Source organism: Moschus berezovskii, chromosome 8, assembly GCF_049115385.1.
Source record: "Moschus berezovskii isolate FMDL1 chromosome 8, NW_MosBer_1.0, whole genome shotgun sequence".
Taxonomy (NCBI): Eukaryota; Metazoa; Chordata; class Mammalia; order Artiodactyla; family Moschidae; genus Moschus; species Moschus berezovskii.
In genome coordinates, this window is record NC_142467.1 from 65,912,523 (window position 1) to 65,940,033 (window position 27,511).

General features: G+C 36.0%; 1 protein-coding gene across 2 annotated transcripts in view; it reads right to left on the reverse strand.

Annotated features, from left to right (window-relative positions):
* Positions 1-27,511, reverse strand: part of DDX46 (DEAD-box helicase 46) — a 49,249-nt gene that overhangs the window by 4,039 nt on the left and 17,699 nt on the right. Inside the window, exons 11-21 of one of the 2 annotated variants that reach the window (XM_055428788.2) lie at positions 26,816-26,937; positions 25,421-25,499; positions 23,546-23,628; positions 21,025-21,189; positions 20,395-20,557; positions 12,549-12,742; positions 10,839-10,976; positions 10,362-10,511; positions 6,744-6,917; positions 4,311-4,529; positions 3,672-3,816 (exon numbers count right to left, since the gene is read on the reverse strand). In XM_055428788.2, the coding sequence (XP_055284763.1) occupies positions 3,672-3,816; positions 4,311-4,529; positions 6,744-6,917; positions 10,362-10,511; positions 10,839-10,976; positions 12,549-12,742; positions 20,395-20,557; positions 21,025-21,189; positions 23,546-23,628; positions 25,421-25,499; positions 26,816-26,937 (1,632 nt within the window). Of the gene's footprint in view, positions 1-3,671; positions 3,817-4,310; positions 4,530-6,740; positions 6,918-10,361; positions 10,512-10,838; positions 10,977-12,548; positions 12,743-20,394; positions 20,558-21,024; positions 21,190-23,545; positions 23,629-25,420; positions 25,500-26,815; positions 26,938-27,511 lie in introns of both variants that reach the window. The other variant, XM_055428787.2, reaches the window with a different exon arrangement.

Genomic DNA, 27,511 nt, shown 5'->3' on the forward strand with positions numbered 1-27,511 from the left:
GACCACAACATTTTAAAGCTGTGGGTGCTGGAAGGGAAGAGAGGTGGATGCATGTGAAGCCAAGGGTAGAATCAAGAGCTGAGCCAGAATGAAAAATATAAAAAAACCCCGAAATTCAGAAGGAAAATATGCTACTTGGCATGAGTTGGTGTGTAGCTTGACACTCTGTGCTATTTTAAAAAGAAAGAAAATGATACTCTCACCCAACTCAAAGCAGAAGAGCAATTTTCCTGCGTTAGTTAGAACTTGACCGTTTGGACCGGTTTAAATTTTTGACTTATACGGCTTCTTTAGGTAATGGGTTACATATGTTTATAAGCTGTCATGAAAAAGAGACATTTCCTTTCATTGGTCCCAAAACAACTCTGGCTGCTTTTAAGGGATTCTCCACCAGTTAAAAAAAAGAGGGTCTCAAAACAGGCTATAAATTATACAGGCTGGCTAGGCACGTACATCCTTCCTGTTCTCCTTCCCACTGCCTGGTGGGAGGCCTGGAGCTGCTGAGCCACACAGAGCCTCTAAGGAGCCAGGCAGTGGGGTCCCTCCAATTATAGAACTAGAAACAGATGACACTAGGCTCCATGCAACACCTGTTTCCATCCCATTAGTGTTCAGTCGATTTGGTTGGAGTTTCAAAACTAAAAGATCATTTAAATCTAATCACCTATGAAATTTTTCAAAGCTTTAGATCATTTTAATTATCAATCTCCAGCCCTTATTTAGCATCTTTCAGTTCAGCTCAGTTCAGTTGCTCAGTCGTGTCCGACTCTTTGCGACCCCATGAATCACAGCACGCCAGGCCTCCCTGTCCATCACCAACTCCCAGAGTTCACTCAAACTCATGTCCATCGAGTCGGTGATGCCATCCAGCCATCTCATTCTCTGTCGTCCCCGTCTCCTCCCGCCCCCAATCCCTCCCAACATCAGACTCTTTTATAGTGAGTCAACCCGTCGCATGAGGTGGCCAAAGTATTGGAGTTTCAGCTTTAGCATCAGTCCTTCCAATGAACACCCAGGATTGATCTCCTTTAGAATGGACTGGTTGGATCTCCTGGAATCAAGATTGCCAGGAGAAATATCAATAACCTCAGATATGCAGATGACACCACCCTTATGGCAGAAAGTGAAGAGGAACTCAAAGGACTCTTGATGAAAGTGAAAGAGGAGAGTGAAAAGGTTGGCTTGAAGCTCAACATTCAGAAAACGAAGATCATGGCATCTGGTCCCATCACTTCATGGGAAATAGATGGGGAAACAGTGTCAGACTTTATTTTTTTGGGCTCCAAAATCACTGCAGATGCTGATTGCAGCCAGGAAATTAAAAAAAAAAAAATTAGCATCTTTATCTCTCTAGAATTCTCAAGATTCATTCTTAACAAGGTTATCTTGTTACTGGGAGGGAAAGACCTGCTTAGATTATAAAAATTATATGTTACTTCCTAAGTACAAGTTCACAGTGGAAAGCACCCAGAACCATTGTAGGTAGATAGAAACATTGGCAGAAGCCAAGGGCTTCTCATTTCACTTCATTTGGTAGTACAGTAGATGTGTTCCGGTAAAGTTATATACAAATTAAACCTGGCATACATTAATTATACTACATTAAATAAGCATAATTACCTTTAAATTAATAAATTACAAAGGAATTTTTTTCAAAGCAATGAAGAATCTCTCTGATTTACCTCTTTAAAACACTGTCATTTAAAATACTGATTTTGAAATCTTAGAGATACTTAAAATATTGTATATTATTACAAAAAAAAATACTGGTTTTGCTTAAATGACACCTATCATATTCAAGCTGAATAAACAAGGATGACTCCATGTTTACCAAGGTTTTATCATCAGATTTCACTGAATGACATCTTGTATGGCCTAATAATACAGTAGTAAGAGACAGCTGTCTAGTTCCAAGCATAGAAAGATGTTAATGTAATTTCTTCTCCTTGAACATCAAGATGCCAGCAATCCCCATTTTACCTTGCAGTAAGGAACAGTGTCACATGATTCAAAAACACACTGAGTCACTGGCAGGGCAAAAGTCTTTCAGGATATATAAAAGGGTACTATTTAAAAACCTGACCCGAAATATCAATACATATGATCTATTTTCTCAAAGTAACAATCACAAACCAAAAAATGCAATCTGTCTAGTTCTGGACCCACTTTCTTTGTACATCAGTTGAAATATGTATGGATCTTCCTGTACAGTAATGGTACATTATCAATAACATGGAAAACATACAGGCTGTATCTGAGTTTTATATCTTTACTGCAACCCACTCCAGTGTTCTTGCCTGGAGAATCCCAGGGACGGCGGAGCCTGGTGGGCTGCCGTTTATGGGGTTGCACAGAGTCGGACACGACTGAAGCGACTTAGCAGCAGCAGCCAATACAGCAGCTATCAGCCATGTGGCTTTTTAGATGTAAGTTAATAAAAACTAAATTTAACATTTCTTGGTCACACTGGCCATACTTCAAGTATACCAGAGCCACCAGTTTTCACTGGACAGTGCAGCTTTAGAGAGATCATACGGATATGCCTGTCCAATAATATTATCTGTGCAGAAAAGAAGAAGCTCTAGAGCTTAATCAGATGCATTTTCAGAAAATTTATCAAGTGCCTACCATGTGTAGAACACTGGGAATACAGCAAATGATAAAGTCAAATGATAAAGTGATTGCACTCACAGAGCTTGAGTAGGGCAGACAGAAACAAGTATAAATATGCTATAATATCTCTGTAATGAGTACTGTCAAGAAAAACAAAACAAGTAAAGAGCTACAGAGTGGTGAAGTGAGATCAAGATCACTTCCTTGTTGGAAGTGATATGTAAGATTCAATGGACTAGGCCGGTGTTTGAGATTGTACAGGGCGTGGGGGTAGCGTCATTGTAGCCATCTAAGCAGGAGGTATGCAGACTGTAGATTTACATGACTCATGGAATTAAGCTACTTCACAGCTCCAATACCAGTATTCAATAAACATTTAGTTCATGAAATAAATGAAAAGGAGCTGTGGCTGGTCTATTCTTAAAAATCTATTATAAAGATGTTAAAATTAAACATAAAGGAGATAAGTTGTCCTACTATGTTATAGATAATACATTAGGAAAAAAATCAAAATAGAAACTGTCTTTTGAATTCATTTATGAATGTATGAAATGAGGTTAAAAAAGCACACCTGATCACTCTTAGAAAACACATTACTTATAGCCTTTGAGCTGTGGTATTAATTATCCTATTTTTCTAAAAATGGCATGTGTGAATTTACAGGCATAAAATTAGAGGCAATATCTGCTTGTGTAAATAAGCATTAAGGGGATTAATATAGTTGATTTACTTTCTAACCTTAACTTTGGCCAGAATGTTCTACCTACCGGAAGCATAAGGACTTAATGGACTAGTCCCCAAGATACATGTGTTCTTTTAGTCATTTTCAAATTTGACCAAACTGTCAAAAATGAAAGAGTCCCCAACAAAGATCACTCACCTCTATATATACTAAACTTCTAAATAAAGACCACAAATGATAGGTGAAACTTTTCTTTTAAAAGGTGTTCCTTATTTTCAGTCCTCTCTAGAACTGACCTCATATTCGCTCTGGTTCTATTACATCTATTATTAACTTTGATCAAACTCAAGATGGAAACTGAACCAACAGTACATACTTTCAATTGCCAAGTAAATTTTCCGCTCTCCTTCCTTGGGCTCTTTGCCAGGTGGGAAGTATGTTCCTCTGATTGTAATTGCAGCTTCAGAATATTCACTGATTCTCTGCAGAGCTTCCTTAGAGGTAACTTTCCACCTAGCAGTCTAGGAAAGAAAAAGAAAAGAGTTGGGGGAGAAGAAATCTCTTTACAACAGGATAAAAAAACCTGAGGTCCTAAAAGAATAGGTGAGCTAAATCATGTTATTGTCAATATTAAAATTTTAATCAACACCTTCATCATAAATTCATTTAGATTCTAATGTACCTAGAATGTAATCATAAAAATGAAATTTCCAGTGTTGTCTCCCCTTCTAGATAAAAAGTAAAACAGCCATTAAAATGTTCATGGTTTTCTCTTTTTATTTATCTATTTACTTGGCTGTGTCAGGTCTTAGCTGCAGCTTGAGGGCTTAGGTACCCCGGAGAATGTGGAATCTTAGTTCCCTGACCAGGGATCGAACCCCCATCCCCTGCACTGGAAGGCAGATTGCTAACCACTGGACCATCAGGGAAGCCCCTTCATAGGTTTTAAATAAGGTATTTTCACTCCTAAAAATAGGGTTTCTACTCAATTAAAAAGTTTAAATCTGCTACTTGCCTGTGGGAAGTCATTGATCTCTAATTCTTCCTCATATCTCTTAAAAGATTCATTCTGTCCACCATCCTGTCTCTCCTCTTCTTGCTTCTCCAAAGGCACATAGTTGAGCTTGGCATTTATCTTTTCAGCAAGTTGCTCTGCAATGGTTTTTGCAGATACAGTGGGAGCCAGGATGGTGCCACCTCTGAGAATGGCATTGGTGGCCTGTTGCATTACATCCTGCAGTTAAAGAAGACCTACAGTCAAATCTCAAATGAGGGCAGAGACAAGACCAAAGATCCCACCACAAACTCTTCTCTGGAAAGCACTAACAAAAAGCATCTTTCTTATGTAGAGTCTGACCCACAGGGCAATTTAATAGCATATATTTATAACAGAGAGTTTAATACATCTGCCTTACTTGATGCAAAAACTAAATACCCAACTCTATATTAAAAAATTCTACTGAACCATAGATCATTAGGCAACTCTTGATATCAAATATAGTATAATATTTCTAAAATAATTTACATACCTTGTGGCTACTCTGGGTTTCCTCGGAATCAGTGTGTTTGCCTACTACTACCACTGAACTCCTCTTCCCCTCACGGACAAACTCAACATTCTATAAATTATAGTAAATGTCTTTACACAAAATACTCTTTTCTTTAACATTTGAAATTAATTTTACTATGTACCTAATAATTCTGTGGGTAATACATGACTCACACCTCAAGCTCTACCAACAACAGTGAAAAGTTACAGCCATATGATTTCACAAGAGTTACCACTAACAATAATACAAGAGAAAATTAGGTGAAGTGCTGCATCCCTGTTTTCACAAGAGGCACAGGCTTGAGTAAACACTTCATAGTAATTCACTGGTTAAAAAAGATTCAAAGACCCAAGGCTCTGAGCCTTGACTCCGGCTGCCTCCTCAAGTCAGTCCACCGGCCTCTAGCTTGGTCATTCCACTTGGCCACTACAGACCTGAACCTGTATACAACTACTGGACACAGCATCATGCAGGTCCTCAACCACTTAATATCTTAAAAACACTGTCAACATTAATAAACTGTTCTTTGGGAATGCTATGAAAATTTAACCTTGATTAAAAATTAAGTTAAACAAAATGCTGGAGAGAGTTAAACAAAATGTGGGAGAAGGAAACCCTCCTACATTGTTGGTACGAATGCAAACTGGTGCAGCCTCTATGAAGAACAGTATGGCGGTTTCTTAAAAAACTAAAAACATAGCTACCCTAACCCTACAATCCCACTCCTAGGCATATCTCCAGAGAAAAACATGATCAGAAAAGATACATGCACCCCAATGTTCACTGCAGCACATTTTACAATAGCCAAGACATGGAAGTAACCTAACTGTCCATTAAGAGAAGAATGGATAAAGAAGATGTGGTACATATGTACAATGGAATATTACTCAGCCATTAAAAAGAATGAAATAATGCAATCTGCAGCAACATGGATGGACCTAGAGTGTCATGTTAAATGAAGTCAGTCAGACAGAGGAGAAATACCATATGATATCCCTTAATATGGAATCTAAAAAGAAAAGATACAAATGAATGAACTTATACAACAGAAACACTCACAGACCTCTGAGAATGAACTTATAGTTGCAGGGGGTAAGGGGAGAAGGGACAGTTAGGGAGTTGGGGATTGACATGTACACATTGCTATATTTAAAATGGATAACCAACAAGAAAGTACTGTAAAGCACATGGAATTCAGCTCAATGTTATGTTGCAGCCTGGATGGAAGGGAAATTTGGGCGAGAATGGATACATGTATATATATGGCTGAATCCCTTTACTGTTCACCTGAAACTATCATAACATTGTTTGTTAACTGGCTATATCACAATAGAAAATAAAAAGTTAAAAAAAAAAAGAAAAGAATACATATATATGTGTGTGTAACTGAATCACTCGGTTGTACAATAGAAACTAACACAACATTGTAAATCAACTACAAAAAAAATTAAGTTAACCAAAAAACTCCCAAGAGAAAGATGACAAGTAAAATATTTAACAGTTTCCCATTGTCTAAACTCATGTTAGTTTGAGTTATATAATGGGTGTTTGTACTTCCACAGCATTGTTTGTTTGCTCAATAACCCACCAGTAAATACAGAGTAAGAAAGAAAAAGAGAGTTCTTTCTTTAGGATTTTGGTAAGGTCACTCAGAATACTATTCTATAAAATTATCTATGGTTAACAGGCCTTCCAAAATAGGCATTAAGACCTCAGTTAACCACGCTAGAGAAATCAACCAAGGTCAATAATTAAAGAATTCTGTATTCAAATGTTAAATGCTTTTTACCTCAAAATCTAAAACAAGTTCTTGTTCACTTGTGCTGATATAAATTAAAAAGCATTTAAATCAAATAACTTACAAAAAGTACTAAGACTCGGAACGAATTACTTAATACCTGAGACTCAATGCCCAAATTCTTCTGAGCATTGATTCTAAGAGCCAATCTCTTTGCAATTTCCAGTTTCTCAGCATTTCCTGCAGTGGGAGCAGGAACACTAGATGTTCCAGGAGCTGCCATATCCTTCACTCTCTTCTTTGAATTAAACATGCTTTCAATTTGCTCATCAATCTAAACAAGAAAAAAAAGCATTAGTAAAAATCTAATTGAAAATACCAATTTAGAGAGGGTGAGAGGGAGGGGAGGAGTAAGAGGAAAAGGAGAGGTGCGGGAAGGAGAGGGGGAGGGGAAGGGAGGAAGAAAGAAAGAAACAGACACAGGGCTGCAAGAACCACTTCAGCAGACTCCAGAGTAGTACAGAAAATACACCAATTCAGTAAATGAAGAACACAGGCTGTCAAGACAGAGCAGCCAACTGGATGCAGCCAAGTTGCTCTGGGGCCCAGGCCTCGAGGCCAAATTATGTACACTGCAATCAAAGAAGCTGGAAGGGCAATAACTCAAGATCAGTAGACAACTAAAAATAAGCCAATGGTTACCAGGGGAAATGATACAACATGTTCTCAAGTCAGGGCTCCTAAAATTCTTTCCAACTCCAAAAATGCAACTGGGTTTACCCAAAAAAATTGGGTAAGAGAATCAAGGGGAAAAACCTTTATTGTATTATTTCTTTGAACCCAGGAAGGAAAGGCATGAAGGTAGGTTTCCCCATGAAATCAAGAGCAATGCTGACAATCCTGGCTGCCACTATGTAATTCTCAGGTTAGCCACTTGGATCTCATAAGCTATTAGCATTTCCTTTTAAAAATGTCTTTTGCCCCAAAATGAATACTAACACTACCAAGTAAACAGTGAAAATCCCTTCATATGCAGGAATGAGGCTAATATTTCAAATCCCAAATGCAAAGAAAAACTTTTTCAGGGTTTAAAATTAACTTGGTTAATTTAGAAAGAACTTTTACTGAAATAGAAACAGAAAACTCACCTTCTTTTTAAAGTATTTGTTATCTAATAGGGTGTTTGAAATATCAACTACTTTTAAACTAATGTTTAATTTAGTAATACTCTTTTAAACAGCATACATGACATTAAAATCCAAAACAAATGCATAAAATTAGGAATGGGGAATGCACACAGTGTTAGGTAACAGGGATAACTTTACTTCTGACTATTCATTTTAGTATTGGTCTAATCTTTTTTAATTAATCTAATTTTTAATTTAATAAATTCTTCTAATTTATTGAGAGCCAGGATAGTTCAGTTGATAGAGCATCAGACTTTTAACCTGACAGTTCAAGGTTCCAGGGTTCAAGTCCCTGTTCAGGTAGAAGCTTATCTGGGCTTCCTTGGTGGCTCAGATGGTAAAGAATCCGCCTGCAATGCGGGAGACCTGGGTTCAATCCCTGGGTTGGGAAGATCCCCTGGAGGAGTTCATGGCAACCTGCTCCAGTATTCTTGCCTGGATGGAGAATCCCCATGGACAGAGGAGCCTGACAGGCTACAGTCCATGGAGTCTCAAAGGGTGGGACATGACTGAGCGATTAAGCACAAAGCATTTTACTATTGATCTAATTTTCTATTGAAAATTATAATAAGATTTTAACAAAAGGGGGAAAATTAATATGTTTTATTATGAGATTTTTAAAAAATGTTTAAATAACAAAAAAATTGAAGTGGTTTTAAAAACAAAGTCAGAAATTCTTCAATAACTCTTCCCTTCATGAGGTGGAGCCTCTCCTTAAATGTAGGCTAGACTTAGTGACTTGCTTCTAATAGACAAAATAAAGTGGAAAAGCCAGTATATAACTTCAGAGACTAGTCATAAAAGGTACTAAGGCTTCTTCTTTGCTCTCTCTTGGATCACTCAATCAGGGGAGCCAGCTGCCATGTTGTAAGAAAACAAATGCACCGTAAAGAACAGAGGCATCCCACCAACAGTGAAATCAGTGAGCCATCCTGGAAGAAGATGGGCCTGCATCAGTGAAGCCTTCTGATAACTGCAACCTGGAACAACAGCTTGACTGCAACCTCATGAGATCCTAAGTAAGACCTTAAGTAAGTTACCTGGCTACACTATTCCTGATTTCCTAACCCTCAGGAATAGTAGGTAATAAATGTTTACGTAACCCATTAAGCTTTGGACTGATCTATTATACCATAACAGATACCTAAATATATTGACTTAATTGAATTTTAAGCCAATATGGTACACTAGTATAAAAAGGCCTAGAATTAATAGGAGACATTGGTTCCTGTCTGTGCTTAACAGCCAGTGTGGTCATTTCCTGAAAGATTAAATTCCTGAATTCTTAAGTTGTGCTCTGAGCCAAGGTTTAATGCAGAATATTAAAAAAAAATTCTATGATCAAATATCAAATATGTTGGAAGATTTCAGAATTAAAATAAATTATTTTATTAATGTCTTTTCATACCCATTGACAGGATACTATTAATAGTGGAATATACCAGTAGATTTTCCAAAACTATTTTATAATGAAAACATCTAAAGCTCAAGCTCCTGGGTTTAGGGTTCCACAGCATACCCCAAAAAACCCTTAACTTGCTGAGTCCTGAGGGTCTCTTTTCACTGGGTTACAAACAATGCTATAAGCTAAGAAAATGGGCTTTAAACAGCTATACAAATCTGAAAAGGTTATTATTTGCTTTTAAGGTTCAGTCTCCTCAGTTATAAAAAGCGAATGCTTTGAGTATCCACTTCTCTGGCTATTGTGAGGAAGTTAATAATCCCTGTAAAGAACTTGGCACAGGACGTAGAACTTAGTACCATGCCATAAATGTTCACTATCAAACCCTGGGATGGAAAGATCCCCTGGTGAAGGAAGTGGCAACCCACTTCGGTATTCTTGTCTGGGAAATCCCATGGACAGAGAAGCCTGGTGAAGAGTAGGACACAACTTAGCAACTAAATAACAACAACAATTATTAATAAGGATGTTCTATAATAATCAAATTGTGATGTATTTAAAAACAATATTAGTACCAACGATGTTAAAGACACAGGGAGCCAGGCACTCTTACACACCATTAGTGTGAGTGCAAGCTGGTACTCTCCTTGCAGGAGAACAATCTAACAATGTTTTAAGACCAAATTTGGATATACCCTTGGACTGAGCAATTTCATTTATACACTTACACACTCTTCCTTAAGACTTAATCTGGTGAATGTGCAAGGTTAAGTATTTAAGGATGTGCAATGCAGTACTACAGTAAAGTATACTCTAAACAATAACAAATATATATTCCAAGTATTTGTTTCCAAATATTCAAAAATAGGGATTTTTGTACTGTAGAACATCCATATAATGAAACATGTAGCCAAAAAACAGCATGAGAGTGAATTTCCTAAAAGGGAAGATTTCAACACAGGACTATTGTTGTAAAGAAAATTATAAAGCAGTATGACATTTTTATGAAAATACAAAAATACGGGCATATGTGAATACATTTGTACACACACACAAAAACCTGAGAAGCACACCCACCAAAAAGTTTCCAGTAATTCGCTACCTAAACAAGCCTAAGGTAAGACTTCCAGTGCAAGACGAACAACTGCTTCAACTGGTAAGAATAAGGCTTTAGGACAACAATACTTACATCAACTGCAGCATCCTCATCGTCCGAATCTTGCAGACCAAGAGCAGCTTTTTGTAACTTCTTTCTCTCATTAGCCAAAGCTTGTTCTGTTTCATCGAACTTGAATCCCTTACCAGAGAACCCACTACTCTTTTTAATTATTTTCCCTTCCTTTCAAGGAAAAACAAGAAAGTTAATTTCATAGTAAAAAACTTCAGTGTTCAGAAATTTATGGCAATTAAATAGTTTTCAAGGTGGAGTATGACAATGTAACAAAAACATTTAGCATGTGAGAAAAAAGTAAGAGCTCTCTGTATGTACACTACAAAAATACTAAGTTGAACAGAGGATTTTTGTTCTCACTCCTTTCCTTTTCTATCTAAAGAGATAAATGAAAATAATTCTATCAAGATTTACTGGTATTAATACTCAAGGTTTAGAATACAGTGAATTGTATAAGAATAAGAAAAGTTATATATATATTAAAAAACAACTCACAGCTTTCTGTTGATCTTTGAAATCGCTCCAGAGTTTCTCTAGATCAGGTGGCACTGCAGTCCCTGACAGTTCGAGGGCTTTAATTATGTCTCCAGCATACCGAGCTTGATCTTCTGTGATAAAAGTGTATGCGTAGCCCTAGCAAACAATGAAAAAGTGGTACTATTAAACACTAACAAGATGAATCCGCCTTAGGAAACAAATAAGATGAAATCTGAGTCACCTAATATACCCTCTTTAAGACGACTCCACTACTCCATTAAAAAGAGTTTTAAAGATCACAATAGAGACTTACTAAATTCCTTAATATCTAAGTTTAATATTTATTGTAAAAATAAGTTAGAAAATTTCTAACTCCTTTATACATAAAGAGAGATTACATAAGTTGATGATTTTTACATAAATGTACAACTGCACTGAAAGCATTCATTTTAACACATCTTATTTTTCCCTTTTTTACTTGCATTCCTTTCTTCTACTACCTATTATACCCCTCTACCCCAGCAAACCTGTTATTAACTTCCTAGAATATAGCATCCCATATTCTTTAAAGACCAATTAAAAGATACTACAATTAGACTGCCATCTTCATTAAATGTTCTATCCTACCAGTGAACTGTTATAAATTTTAAAACTAGCCTTAACATTTTATTTCAGGAGTACCTAGTTACCCTTCTCCAGAGGATCCTCCCAACCGAGGGATCAATCCCAAGGGAAAGGTTACCCACTCCACTATTCCAGTCTGGAGAATTCCATGGACTGTATAGTCCATGGGGTCGCAAAGAGTTGGACACAACTGAGCAACTTTCGCTTTGCTTCACTTCACTTCACTTCACCTAGTCACCAGATTTGACTGCTGGCCTAATTTTATACAGCCCATGAGCTAAAGTGGTATTACATTTTTTAGGGTTGTATACACAAATATGCATAGGATGTGACAGAGACTGTGTGTGACCCAAAAAGGTTACAGTTTTAACTACACAAAAAATCTCCCAAATCCAAAGAATAACTCAGGTTAAAAGAATAAATGCCATCACTACTTAAGAGCTATGTAAATCTGGCAAATAACGTCAGTGTGCCTCAACTTTTTTCATCTGTTTAAAGCAGTAACATTATTGACCTTAAAGGGAATTTGTGAGAATAAAACAAGATATACATAGAGCACTTAAAACAGTGGTGGGCATTTAATAAATACTCCATAAATATAACCTATTAATAATATTATTGCTTTCGTATGTAGAAATGTCCATGATTATAATACCAAATATATCACCATCAGTGCTTCCAACAAAGGAATATTCTGCTGCTTTCAAAAACAATGAGTTAAAACTATATACTCAACAGAATACAGGTGTGAAAAAAAACAAATAATATACATTTGTATGGGGCCAAGGACAGGGGTGATAGGTGTGGGCTGAGTATATTTTATGATCCCATATTCTTAAAAAAGTAATGAAATGTACATACAGAAATTTTTAGGTAGGGAAAAATACCTTTCTGGGGACACAAGTAGCTAACACTATCTGCCTATAGAGAACAGGTAGGTATCTGATACAGCACTTAAAGACATGTGTATGTATATACATGACATCAATTAATCCCCATACTCTGAAGATTCCCTGTAACTCCTATTATCTACACTTTAAAGTCCTAAAGAAACACTTATATTTTTACATAATGGAAATCAACTTCAAGAGCAATTCTTTTTACTTTGTTGCCTGCTCTTCCAGTCCGTCCTGCTCTGTGCACATAATCCTCATAATGGTTGGGGCAGCTATAGTTTACAACAAGAATCAGATGCTTCACATCGAGGCCTCGGGCAGCAACAGACGTGGCCACAAGAAGTTTGCAGGTCCCATTCTTAAAATCATTTATGATGCTATCTCTGTCATATTGATCAATGCCTACAAATGAATCAAAGAGTTGTAAAACCACATATTCAAATTAAATTTTCCATTTTCTCTGACATTCAGAGACAGAAGCTAAACACAGGGTAAAGAACATATCCAACTTATACTGACCATATGTCAACAACCACCATATAGAAAATAAAAATCTGAAGGGGGCTGAGAGAGTTGGGGGAGTAGGGATAGTTTGGGATTAAAATATACACATTACTATATGTAAAACAGATAACCAACAAGGATCTACAGGACAGCACAGAGAACTATATTCAATATCCCGTAATAACATATAATGGAAAAGAATCTAAAAAGGAATACGTATAATATATAACTGAATCATTTTGCTGTACACTTAAAACACAACATTGTAAAACAACTGTATTTCAATAAAAATTTTAAAAGACTAAGAAAATTCAATGGCAAGATCAAATCTGCCCTTCTTTTCTTCCCTTTCTTTTACATAAAGCTAACAACTGCAGAAGCCCAATCTTAGAATCCCTAACCTATAACTGTTATGGGGGCAAAGGGAAAAAAAAAGGTAGGTACATCCAGTCTATAATGACAGGATTCAGATCTTTTGACTACTCCCATAGGTTATTTAGAGCCTTGTTACTCAGTTTTGTTCAAAGACAAGGAGCAGCATCACCTGAGAACTTGTTAGAAATGCAGAATCTCAGATTCTACTGCAAACTACTTAATCAAGTCCTGCATCTTAACCAGATAGGTAATCATCATTTACAGTGCACTGCTTAAAAAGGACCCGACTGGAATGCTCTTAAAATCTGTTACTCAAAGAGTCTCAGGATGAGTGACAAAGCAGAACATAAAATATAAAAATGTTCTATAATAAAATGTCCAGGCCACAAATATACTTTATGATGGGATACCTGGGAATCTCCAGTAATCAGAGAAGGGAATGCAATAAATTCTCAAACCCTGAAATTCATTTTTGCAGCAAGAAATATTGGAACATTCCATATAAAACCTGTGTTTAACATATACCGAACATTTAGCATCGAAATATTTATCAGTATTAATTTATATTACCTAAAATTTTGAATGTACTCTTCAAAGACTGAACGATAGAAAGTATTTGGAACTTATGTCAAAAAAAAAACTAGCAGCTCAATACTATCTCTAAAACCTCACAAGAAAAATGAATGGAATGAATAATAACATACATTAAGTTTATAATTTAAAAATACCAAAACTTCTCCTTTAGACTCAGGTATCTCCTATGTGCAACAGAGTTAGCAGTTACTGGCAGCAACCATTAACCATCTTCCTTTTTAACATATTCCCAGTTTTGTTATCCACCCAACAAACAATCACATATGTGAAAGTGAAAGTGAAAAGTCACTCAGTCATGTCCAACTTTTTGCGACCCCATGGACTATACAATTCACGGAATTCTTCAGGCCAGAACACTTGAGTGGGTAGACTTTCCCTTCTCCAGGGGATCGTCCCAACCCAGGGATCGAACCCAGGTCTCGCACATTGCAGGCGGATTCCTTACCAGCTGAGACACAAGGGAAGCTCAAGAATACTGTAGTGGGTAGCCTATCCCTTCTCCAGTAGATCTTCTCAACCCAGGAATCAAACCGCGGTCTCCTGCATTGCAGGAAGATTCTTTACCAACTGAGTTAATATCAAACCAAAGATAAGGCTAATTCAGTCTCAGGAAGTGAATAATGTTTAGTGTAAATGAGCCCTTCTCAAACTTCAAGTGCTCAGGTTGCCTGTGCACTCTTAAGGCAAGTAACTTGGTGGGCTACTATGGAAATACTTCTGACCTCATGAAGACCCTGAAAATCTCAGAGACCTCAGGGGTGCGAGGACAATATTTTCAGAGCCATTTGTCATTCCCAAGCCTATGAATGACTTCCCTGGTGGCTCAGATGGTAAAGCGTCGGCCTACAATGCAGGAGACCCAGCTTCAGTTCCTGGGCCAGGAAAATCTCCTGGAGAAGAAAATGGCAACCCACTCCAGTATTCTTGCCTGGAAAATCCCATGGACAGAGGAGCCTGGTAAGCTACAGTCCATGGGGTCGCAAAGAGTCAGACATGACTGAGCGACTTCACTTCACTTCTTCACGTGCCTATGAATGAATTAGGCATAAGCAAGTGAAGCAATTCTGGCCGAAGAGACAGAAGAAGTACAGGAAGGTGATTATAGGCAAAAAGTTTTCTTACTTATATAAAAAATACACATTTCCACCAAGATAGGGGGAAATCTTATTAGATTAACCATCCTGCAAACAACAACTATGAATTCTAAATATAAAGAACTAACTACCTGAAGACACCAGAGAGTGACTAAAAGCAAGCAGAAACTGGAAAGGAGTTGACATCTGAAAGAATGCAATGGCACTGGTTAAGTTTATAGGATTTTACTTATTTTAAACTTTCTGTTTGGGAGCATGCCCCGAGCAGCCCAGGTAGTGAAGTCATGGTCTTACTGACAAGAAGAAACAGAAGAAAGAAATTAGGATAAACTCAGGACCACAAAAGAGGGGATAAATCCCAGGAAGAACAACAGAGCAGGCACAGCCAACTGCATAAAAACACTGCCCAACTATTTGACACCTAAACCATACACACATGAAGCAGAAGTCAACCAGCCCAGCTCTGGCTAAAAGAAGTTAATAACCTCTGAAATCTAAAAGAGATTTCATTACATTACCCATTACAAGAAAGTTTTAAATATGGGTCTAGCCAAGTTAATGCCCAATTTAAAAAAAGAAATACTTGTAAGTAAAACATAAGATAATTTAGACTCTACAAGGTATCATTCACAAAGGCCAGTATGCAAACCAAAATTACTAGACATACAAAAAAACATAAAACAAAATTAAAAGACAACAGAATTGACTTTAAATGACCAAGACATCATAATTTATAGTCACATATTTTAAAGCAATTATTATAATTGTGATTAAGGGAAAAAAATTTTACATGCTTATAATGAATGGCTAGGAAATATAACTTGAGAATCAAAATATAAAGGAGAACCAACTGGAAATTCTAGAACTAAAAAAATATAAAAATTGAATTTAAAAATTCACTGAATGAACTTATTAACAGCAGAAAAGAAACGGCCAAAAACACACAGTAAACTTGAAAATAGTCAAAGAAATTATTTAATCTTAATTAGAGAGAAAAAAGACTTAAAAACAAAGACTGAACATCAATAATGAGCATCAATGATATGAGACAGTATTAAAAGCTGAATATACACATTACTGGAGTCCTAAAAAGAGAAGAGAAAATAGGGCAGTAAAAATCAAGTAATCAAACAATCAAGAAATAATAGTCAAGAATTTCCCGAATTAGATGCAAGACATAAATTTACAGATTCTAGAAGCTTGGTGAACCCCAATGAGTATGAGTAATACCCAAGTCAACTTACCATATGACCCAGCAATCCCATTCCTGGTTATCAAACCCAGAGAAATGAAATGTTCACATAAAAATCTATACTTGCATATTTAATAGCAGCTCTATTCATAATTATGTAAAACTGGAAATAACCCAAATGCCCTTCAACAGATGAAAAGATACATGAAAAGCGATACCTCCACACACTAGATAATAAAAAGAAATGAATAATGCAACAACTTGAATGAATCTCAGAGCCATCATGCTAAGCAAAAAAAAAAAGCCAACTGCAAAAAGCTACATAACGTATGATTGCATTTACAAACACTTTTCTAAGAGGACATCAGTGTTTTCCAGTGACTGTATACAAGAGGAGGAGAGAGAATCTTAGAGTTACTCTGTAGAGGGCTATGACAAGAGTTCTGGGCGGTGAGGGAACTGTTCTGTATCCTGATTATGGTGTATCCTTTGGATGGTTAAATAACTGGAAATAGTCTGGGTGTCCAACGGAAATGATCCAAAAAACTATGACAGATTTATACATTAAAGTTATTACTCAGCAATACAATGGAAGAGCTGACACATCCAACAACATGGATGAATCTCAAAAATGCATATGGAAGGTCAAAGATCCCTGACACAAAACAGTCCATAATGTATGGCTCCATTTATTTGAAATTCTAAAACAGGAAAAATTAATATATGTTGGGGGAAAAAATGTAAAAAGTAGGGCAAGGACTGAGGAAAATATCTGAGGTTATATTTTAATAAAGGTTTGGGTTTCACAACTTACATGCATTTGTCAAAACTCATCAAATGGTACACTTAGGATCTGTACACTTTGCTAGAGTTCACTTAATACTTTTTTTTGTTAAAAAAAATTTTTGAACTAGTGTTAATCACATGCATATTGAAGTGAAATGTGTTGATATACAACTTACTCTAAAATGTACCAAAAAACTAAGAAAAATTGAAGGGTTGATAGGACAGATGGCTAGAGATGTGATAAATAAATATAACAAAATGTTAATTGTAGACTCTAGCATTAGGTATTTCAGGGTGCTCACTATACAGTTTTCTCAGATTTTCAGTGTTTAAAAATTTTGGTGATAAAAATGGAGGGGGAAAAAAAAGACATATGGAAAACAGTCTTCTTCCTCTCGAAGTTGTCAGATCTGGAAGTGACAACTGAGCCTGTAGAAGGTTTTTGCTGCCACAAAGAAAGCTAATAACTAAGTTATTGTGCTCAGGATAGAAACGACAATATGGAGACACTGGGCTACTGAATAATGCAAATCTGGAATCGTTTTCCTTTTTTTGGCCACGCGTGTGGCATGTGGGATCCCTCTGGGTGACAATAAACAATAGGTCAATGCAAGTTCATGAACATAACAAACGTACCACTGTGATGTGGGATGTTAATAGTAGGGGAGCCTGTGCATGCTGGAAGACAGGGGTATATGAAAACTTTGTGATTTCTGCTCAATTTTGCTGTGAACCTAAAACTACTCTAAAAAAAAATCTATTTTTCAAAAAAGTAAACACAAAAAGATCAAAACTAAAATAAAGTGACTTTGGCATAAGATAAACATACAGATCAATGGAATCAACTAGAGTCCCAGAAATAAACCCTCAGATAAATGGTCACGTGATTTTAAGAAGGGTATCAAGGCCATTCACTAGGGAAGAAAGAGGCTTTTCAAGAAATGGTGCTGGGAAACCAATATCCACATGTCTTACACCATATACAAAAATTAACTCAAATTGATTCAAAGACCAAAACTTAAGAAAGAAAACTTTAAACCTCTTAGAGGAAAACAAAGGGGAAATTTTTCACAACCCTGGATTTGGCAATGACTTCTTAGATATAAGGCCAAAAGAACAGGCAACAAACAAAAGAAAAAAATTGATACAATGGACTTCAAAATTAAAGCATCAAAGGACACAACCCAGAGAGTGAAGAGACAACCACAGAATGGGAGAAAATACACGCAAATATCTGACAAGGGACTGCTATCCAGAATACGTAATGAAATCCTGCAACTTAGCAACAAAAATCCAAACAAGCTGACTGAAAAATAAGCAAAGGCCTTGAACAGACATTTCTCCAAAGATATACAAATGCCTAAGAAGCACATAAAAATATGCTTAAACTCATTGGTCATTCAGTTCAGTTCAGTTGCTCAGTCGTGTCCATCTCTTTGCGACCCCATGAATCACAGCACGCCAGGCCTCCCTGTCCATCACCAACACCCGGAGTTCACTCAAACCATTGGTCATTAGGGGAATGCAAATCAAAGGACTTACCACTTCACATCTACTAGCATAGCTACTATCAGAAAAACTGAAACTAACAAGTGCCAGTCAGTGGATAAACTGAGTCCCCAATGCACTGTTAATGAGAATGTAAAATGGTGCAGTTCCTGCAAAACAGTTTGGTGGTTCCCCACAGACATATACTTATGTGACCCATCATTTCACACCCAGATACATACCCAAAATAAACGAAAACAAAAATCAAGCAGATACTTGTATATCACCATTCAAAGTAGCATTATCCACAAAGCCAAAGGTACAAACAACCTAAGTGTCCATCAATAGATGAATAAATGAAGCACATATATATATATATATATATATATACACACACACATACACATACACACTGGAATATTTAATATTATACTTCTTCCCTTAAAAAAGAAAGAAAATTCTGATCCATGCTATAACATGGGGACTCATATTATGCTAAGTAAAATACACCAAGCACATAAAGATAAATATCACTTAAGTGAAGTACACAGAATAGGCAAATTTATAATTAATAGAATACAGGTAACTAGGAGCTGGGAGGGTAGGAGGCATGGGGAATTGAGTATTGCTTAATAGATAGTGTCTGCTTGAAATGATGAAACATTTCTTGAAATAGATAATGGAAATGGTTTCACCACATTGTAAATCTACTTAACGCCAATGAATTATACACTTGAAAATGGATAAAAATGGCAAATTTTATGTAATGTATATTTAACCAATTAAAAAGAAAAGGAAAACAAAATGAGTCATTTTCAAACATTAAAAGTTAACCAAATACATATCCTCAGTCCTTTTAACTGAATTCCACATAAAGCCTAGTGTGGGAGACTGTAAGCATGTCCTATCCCACATGCTCTTCTGCATACAGAATGACATTTTCCCTATGCCTCCATTTCCTTGAATGTGGGCCAGTCTACTGACTATTTTTACCTATAGAACATGGTGGAAATAAAAGTTCTACCACTTGCTAGTATCCTCCTTAACTGTCTTGGCAGCTTCTGATTCTTGCCCTCTGGCCAAGCAGCCTCACACAGACGCTCACAAGTGGAAGTCAGTACTCCTGGCCAATAGGAGTGAGATGTCTGTCAAAAGCCAGCACAACTTGTCAGCTGCCTAAACATGGCAAATTGGAAATGGAACCCCAACTGAGCCATCCCAGTAGACAGAGCATGGAAGACAGACTAGGTATGTGTGCTAAGCCCTACACAAATCGCAGATTCATAAGCAAAGTAAATGACCGTTGCCACTCATTTTGGGGATGGTGTGTCACAAAATCATACTACCGGAACACTTCGTAAGTGGGCTTAACTCAACTGTCTCTGTTCCATGTGTTTAGTGTTCTAAGTTCCATGTATATATAACAATGGCGATATTACACAGAAATTAATAACGCTCCAATGTTAATCATAAAAGCCTCTAGGTAGCATGGTACAATGGAAAGAATATAACATGAATCAAAATTTTTAAGTTCAACTTCTCCTTAGCTGATTGCTGGTTATGAAATTTGGTCAAACTGTTGGCTTATTTTATCACTGAGATGGAATAATAATGCTTACCCACACAGAACTGTCATAAATGAAAACTGACACTGATATAAAATTTAGTGCTAGCCAGTTATCCACTTTAAATACAGCCCTGTGTATATGTCAATCCCAAACTCCCTAACTATCCCCAAGGACTTACTATATAGCACATGGAATTCTGCTCAATGTTATGTGGCAGCCTGGATGGGAGTGGAGTATAGATACATGTATATATATAGCTGATTCCCTTCACTGTTCACATGAAACTACCCCAACATTGTTTGTTAATCAGCTATACTCCAATACAAAATAAAAAGTTAAAAAAAAAAAAGAAAAAAAAATTTAGTGCTAAGTTGCTAAGTTAGAGACAAAGGAAATACACAGTACAGTGCTTGGCCAACCTAAGTCCATTACAAATATTTCAGTAAATGTTACCTCCATGAAGAGACATGCAAGGGTAAGAAGCTCTCATTAAATCTTTCAGAAGACCATCAGCATGTTCTTGCTTATCCACAAATATAATGACAGATCCTGATTCTTGATAATGACCTAGAAGTTCAAGTAGCTTCAAGAATTTCTTTTCTTCTTCAATCACAATCTGAAAGCAACACATTGTATAACATTAACAGATTGAAAATCCAAATACATTTCAGGAACAAAAATATTCATTTGTGGCAAATAAATGACATCTTGCTCTTGCTGTATCTTTAGGAAACAGTCAGAAAATGTTGACTTAAATTGGTAAATCACTAAGACCAAAAAAATAAAAATTAACTTTCAAAGACTAAGAGGCTTACAAATGAGGACAGATGATTATCTGTTCTGACTCTTAACTTCACATCCTATTAATCAAATAACACAGCTATGTGACATTTTATCTACCAGCCCACAACTTCTGGTGGAAAACTTTAAACCGTTCGATGGAATAGAAAATTTAAATATATCTGGTAAAATGTTAAAGGCTGCAGTTGATGTATACTATTTAATTTTAGAAAGCATCTGCCTACATCACAGTGATCCCAAAAGGATATAGGAAATTGGGGGTTTCCTAAAGATTGTACCCACCACTTGCTGCTCCACATCCGAGCAAACTACACTTCTGCCTCCAACCTGCACTTCAATGGGTTTACTCAGGATTCTCCGAGCCAAGGCTTCCATAGCTCTGGGGAAAGTAGCTGAAAACATAACTGTCTGTCTGTCAGGGCGAACATTATCCACAATGCGCATGACCTGAGAAAACATTACAAATAAATATGGTGAGAGTAGTCTCCAAAAATCGCAGGATGGTGAAAACAAGTACAAGGAACTTTTGTTTTATTCAGTGACTTTTAAACTTGTTATCTTAGAATATTACCATTGATTTCACCTTAAAATTTGTTCCTCTCAGTCTCCCCTTCTGAAGAAATGGCAACTCTAGTCACTTACAGCTTTATGCCCAAAATCTAGGAGACATCTGTACCTACTCTCTCGCTAATTTCAAACCCAATTCATCAACAAATTCAGTAGTCTTGACCTTCAAACTAAACAATGCAAGTACTCCTCACTGCTATTACTGTTTTCCTTCCTTTACTCAACCCATTTTTATTGAGCAACTATTATGTGCCAGACATTGTTCTAAGTGCTTAGAATAAGCAATAAAAATAGATAAAAACTTGTCTTTATGGAGCTTACAGTCTAATGAGGGTGGATAAATATTATGGAACAAGTGGTAATAAGAGCTACAGGATAAAAAAAGAATAATGAAGGTGCAAATATTGTTAAGGGGACCAATTAATTATGTCAGTGTGTAAGAGTCCCAGAGAAAACAGGGAGTTACAGGATTCTTATGGCCTAAACAAGAAAAAAACAAACACAGAATGTATAAAATTATTAATGATGGTTCCAAGGTAGACAGTGGTTGAGTGGTTGGAAACTGAGGAGGGTAAAGGTCTTGCCAGGAATACGCAGGACCACATTTTCATTCTAATCAAAGATGATGTGATGTCTATGAAAGGGGCTGCTATACCCAAGGCATATGGAAATCTTGGGCTCCTGGTCCAAATGATCTCTCAACTTTCATCTGGATTATTTCAATTGGCTCCTAACAGGTTTCCCTGCCTTTGCTCCTGTCCAATCTGAAGTCTGTTCTCCACTCAACTGTCAAAATTATGGCTTTAAAACATATGTCACTATTTTCAGTTAAAGACTGTGGTTGCCCACAGGCATTTACTTTTTTTCCCTTGAAAAACCCTGTAAAATGTAACAAGGTTTTTAAAAAACTGCTCAGACCAACAAAGAAAATAAGACAGGGGACTTCCCTGGTAGTCCAGTGGCCAAGACTCTGTGCTCCCAATGTTGAGAGCCTGGGTTTGAACCCTGGTCAGGGAACTAGACCCCACATGCCACAACTGAAAGATTCCATGTGCTGTAACTAAAACCCAGTGCAGCCAAATAAATCAACCATGAGTATTTAAAAAAAAAAAAGAGAAAGAAGACAGGACGTGACAGCAATATTTTGTTTTAAGTGGTACGTGACTTAGTAGACTCAAGAAAACTAAATCCTAAAATGGGAAGGAACCAGACTTTCAAGAAGCGGTGTCTCTTATGCCCTAGCCTGTTCAACTTTTTCAGGAGGATTACTCTTTACAACTTGATCTTTACATAAATTTCACAGTCAATCCATCTTTAATGTTTTCCAGTAAGTTTCACAGTTCTCTTCAGATATGTCTTACATTGTCAAATTTATTTTTTCAAGCTTTGTAAACATATTTTTAAAGTACTGGGAAAGTGAAAGTCGCTCAGTTGTGTCCAACTCTTTGCAACCCCACGGCCTATACAGTCTATGAATTCTCTAGGCTAGAATACTGGAGTGGATAGCCTTTCCCTTCTCCAGGGGATCTTCCCAACCCAGGGATTGAACCCAGGTCTCCCACATTGCAGGTGGATTCTTTACCAACTGAGCTATCTAAGAACCCTGCATACTGTAACTAGAGTTGCCTCCACTCGCCTCAACTAGACAAAGTCCACATGCAGCAATGAAGACCCAGAGAAGCCAAAAATAAAATTTTAAAATATTTTTTAAAAATTACTTTGCTATCCATAGCACACTGACAATTCATTCTGCTCTTCTTGTTAAGAAAAAATCCTACCACCTTTCACAATGAGTTTTAAGTTTTTAATCACTGAAATTTTATTTTTAAGGAAACTGCATGTGTTAAGAACATAAAATTTAAGCTAGACAAATGTTTTGGGCCTTAGTTTTTACATTTGGAGGATATAACCAACTTGTGCTATCCAGATCACGAGGTAGTGAAAAGCATAAGTTAAAGCCATTTATTTGGAAGTACATTGAAAAATCATAATATATGAAAGCTTAAGCTTCTATTATGACTAATTTTACCAATGATGCCTAGGAAAGACTGCAGAAATACATCCTGAAAAGTTTAATGAAGAATCCAAAACATAAATATTTATTTCAATCCCCCACGTCCTCAATTCCCTGTATTACCACACAAAAGAAATGTGAGAATTTCAGAAATCATACAAATATTTCAGGCTCATGAAGGTTTATTTTATAGACAGAAACACAAAGAAATTTAATGAATACCTGTGGTTCAAAACCCATGTCAAACATTCTGTCTGCCTCATCTAAAACAACATACGTCACTCTTCGAAGATTTGTAACCCGACCTACCATGAGGAAAAAAAATAAAGACAAAAAGAAAACTAAAAATCAGTCACAATTCATTTTATGACTACCAAAAACTTTAAAAACTGTAAAGGGAACTAAAATGCCTGACTTAACCAGAGGGGTAAGTTAAGTATCTTTAAACAGTGAAAAGAAATTTTTGTTTACAATATCTAAATCTAATGGTATATACTTTCTGACAATGGGTATATGAGGCCCTTTATTTTGTCAAACTCGTCTCTTGCATACCATCATAGGGCCTGAAGAACCTGTAAAATTCAGAAAACAGCCCTCTCCAAAACACATCATAAAACTAAGACTGAGATGGAGCATCGAGCCACATCAGCCATTATCTGACAGCATCACCTAGGAAAAAACATATTAGAGATTACAGCGTATGTGTGGAAAGCAAGTTCCAGTGCTAACTATTTCAGATGAAGAAAATCTCTTTACTTTAAGTAGTACATAACCTACTTACATATAGTTAGGAGCTTCTAATGAGCATGTCAAAACATAAGAAGAAGCTATTCAATACCATTAGGTAATTAACATATTACACAAAAATTTAAGAAATCAAATATATTATATTACAAAGATACACTTTACTTTACAAATTCAATTTCACTAAGTGCTCCCACTAGATTAAATAAATGGAACTGGCTTCTTAGCCAGAGAAAACTAAACACATACACAGGAAACCCTTTATAAAGGATTAACACAAGCATTTCTATCAACTGTTGATTCAATCACCTGGCAAAAACATGTATGAAATAGTTATTAAATATAAACCAAAAGGACAGATAAAGGGAAAAGGTAAAATTAATCAAGATGAATTTCAGGATACTTAATGCAGCATTGAGAAAAAACAAGGAATTATTTTATCAGCATTCAGCCCAAAACATTTCATATGTTGTACAAGCACAATGACTTATCAATATCAGCATCACTTTACCAACTTCATGTAGAATTAGAATTAAATGAACACAGAAATCCAAGCAAAATGCTATTAGAACATGCATTACTCAAAGTTTTAAATACTCTACTATACATATACTGAATATACAATGGAAACCTTTGAAAGCATTTTCTTCAAAACAACAGAAATGTGCCAAAATAAATGCTTGCTAATATTTAAGTACTCCATACTAACATGTGCAAACCCAATTAGTTTCGCACGATTGGGAACAGCATTAAATTACCTACCTTTGATGGTTTAAGTCTCGGAAGCCCAGTTCTATAAATCTTGAAGGGCCTTTCTCCACAGAAGTTAAATAATGTCAACAGTTTAGTAACAGTTTTGATAGGGAATAATTTAACAAAGCACAATATTTGAGCTAAAAACATGCAATATTTACAAAAGATAAATGTCCTTGAAGCTGCAATATCTTAATTTATCTAGTATTGTAAGAAAATACTAGCTCCTAAGGAGAAAAAAATTTAAATTGTACAATTAAAAAAACATAAACCTCTACCCTTTCAAAAGCAACGTAGGCCAAAATCAGATTAAGAATCCACGTTAAGCACTTTAAAAAAAACAATAATCAGAGGGAGTGGTTGTAAAAAAAAGTTTTTCATTACACTGCGAAAATATTATTATGAACACTTGCAACAATAAGCTTGTTACAATATAAATTTTAAGATATTACAGCTTTAAGAAGAAATGTAGAAAGAAACCCTTTGGTGGTTTCTTGTATCTGCTTTGATTTAACAGAAATGAACATAATTCAAAAAGGAGAAAAGAGAATCAAAAAATAAATAAATAAAAACAAAAACAAAAACCTATCCCCAACTTACCACTATTAGCTGCTAACATGTCAATCATTCGACCAGGTGTACAAACAATAATTTCAGCACCTCTTTTCAGCTCAGCAATCTAATAAAAAAAGATGAGATTTTATACTCTATTTATCACTAATGCCTCTTCACAGACTTGAAAATACTGCCCAAGGTCCTTGAAGAGCTCCATAAGATAAGATAGCCAGGTCAGATTAGAAGACATCAAAGCCTCTTACTTAATTCTTTGGAATGTGGGAGAACTACTAAAGGAACAGGTAGCAGCAACAAGACCACATGGTGCTATAACTCTGAAATCAATGAAAATCAGAGATTTTTACCAATTTTAATTTCACACGATTCCTCAAAACCAAGAAAGGAACACGAGAGCAATAAGTAAAGAAATGTAATAGGTCAATGGTTTTCAAATTCAGTGAATTACGAAATTAGTTTAAGTCACAAACTGTTTTTGAAACAAAGTAAAATGGAAAACACCAAACTATGTAAGATACCATAAAACTTTGACTCCTATATAAATATGCGGGCATGTACCAGCTTACTAAGTAACTGTATTTCTTAACTATAGTTTATGGACCAAAAAAATTGACAAAGATAAACTCAGAAAACTAAGTGCAATGTTTAAAAATAGCACTGAGATAACAAAAGCAAATATTCCCAAAATGTATCTAAAAATCTGAGAAGATTAAGTCCTTAAGAAGGGTTTTCAGGTTAAATATGCTCAGAAAATGTCATTTATCCCTTTTGCCAGCATCACAATATGCACAAGCTTTTTAACAACTATGCAGTCTTGCAGGAAAGATTTAATTTTGCAGTTTAACATTTCCAAAACTTAATCTTATTAGACCATCTTTTTTTCCTTCTTCTAATTAAAGCAAAATATCTGATGGCTATCATTCTTTAGAAGACACATAGAAAATTGCCAAGCTAAAGATTAGAGTGAATGAAGGTATGTTTAAATAATTCTCACTAAAATCATTTAGGAATGCAAATGAAACTCTGATATTAGTATATCACACTCAACACCACCTTTTAAAGATGTCACTTAGATTAAAGAATAAATGCTGGTCCAGGAATCATAACACCTCGGTTCTAGGACAAAGTCTTTTTAAGTCAAAGACTTCAGTCAACTTAACCTTTCTGAACATCTGTGAAATGAAAAAACTATCTACTTCCTTGAGCAGGGAAAGGCGAAGAAGCATGGTAAAGCTAAGATATGAAAATGACTCAAAAATTCTAAAATATAACTTTAACATAATTCATTCTTATTATCACACTTCTTTTTAAGACTTTAGAAGCAATCATTATAGAAAACACTAAAACAAAGAATCACTTCTACATTATTAATTCATTCAGTTCCCAAAAACCGAAAAAACTGAATGTTCCTTTAATATCTACCTGCTCACTGATTCCTGTTCCTCCATAAACACAGACCACTCTAAGGCCCAAGGTCTTCGAAAACTTCTTACATTCTTTAGTAATTTGTAAAGCCAGTTCTCGAGTAGGAGTCATGATGACAGCTGAAAAGATAAATATGTCAAAAGCCTAACCACCAAAATTCTTGAGGCTAACCTTTAAAGTGTCAAATTTAACCTCTGCAATCAAGTTCAGAGCTCAGTCTAATTTTTGTTTTAATTTGTTGTATGTACCTCTGAAAATCCTATTTCAAAAGTTTTATAATAGCAGACTGTGGTGAAGGATAATTTTAAGTAGATTTTAAGAACATGCTATAGGAAGATAAATGAGAGTTAAATGCCTTACTCAACCATTAGGAAAATATTTGGTCGAAAAGAATGCAAATCAGTCTCAACTGCAAATCACAGAGCAAAGATAATCAAGTGACTCACTGTGCTGCAGAGCCATGCCGTGGCTTCCGGAAACAACCTTGGTCTGAGGGGCACAGACAGAGGAGAAACATACTGTGCCCTCTGTTGCCAAGAGAGGGGTTGAACAACTTTCCAAAACCCTATTCAAATTTGGAGAAGAGATCTCTGCCAAATGAATCAAGAAAACTGAATCTGAAGACCTAATCCTGAATGAAACGCTGGCACTATAGCCTTTTAAGGCCAACAAAAACAAAAATACACTTCTCTA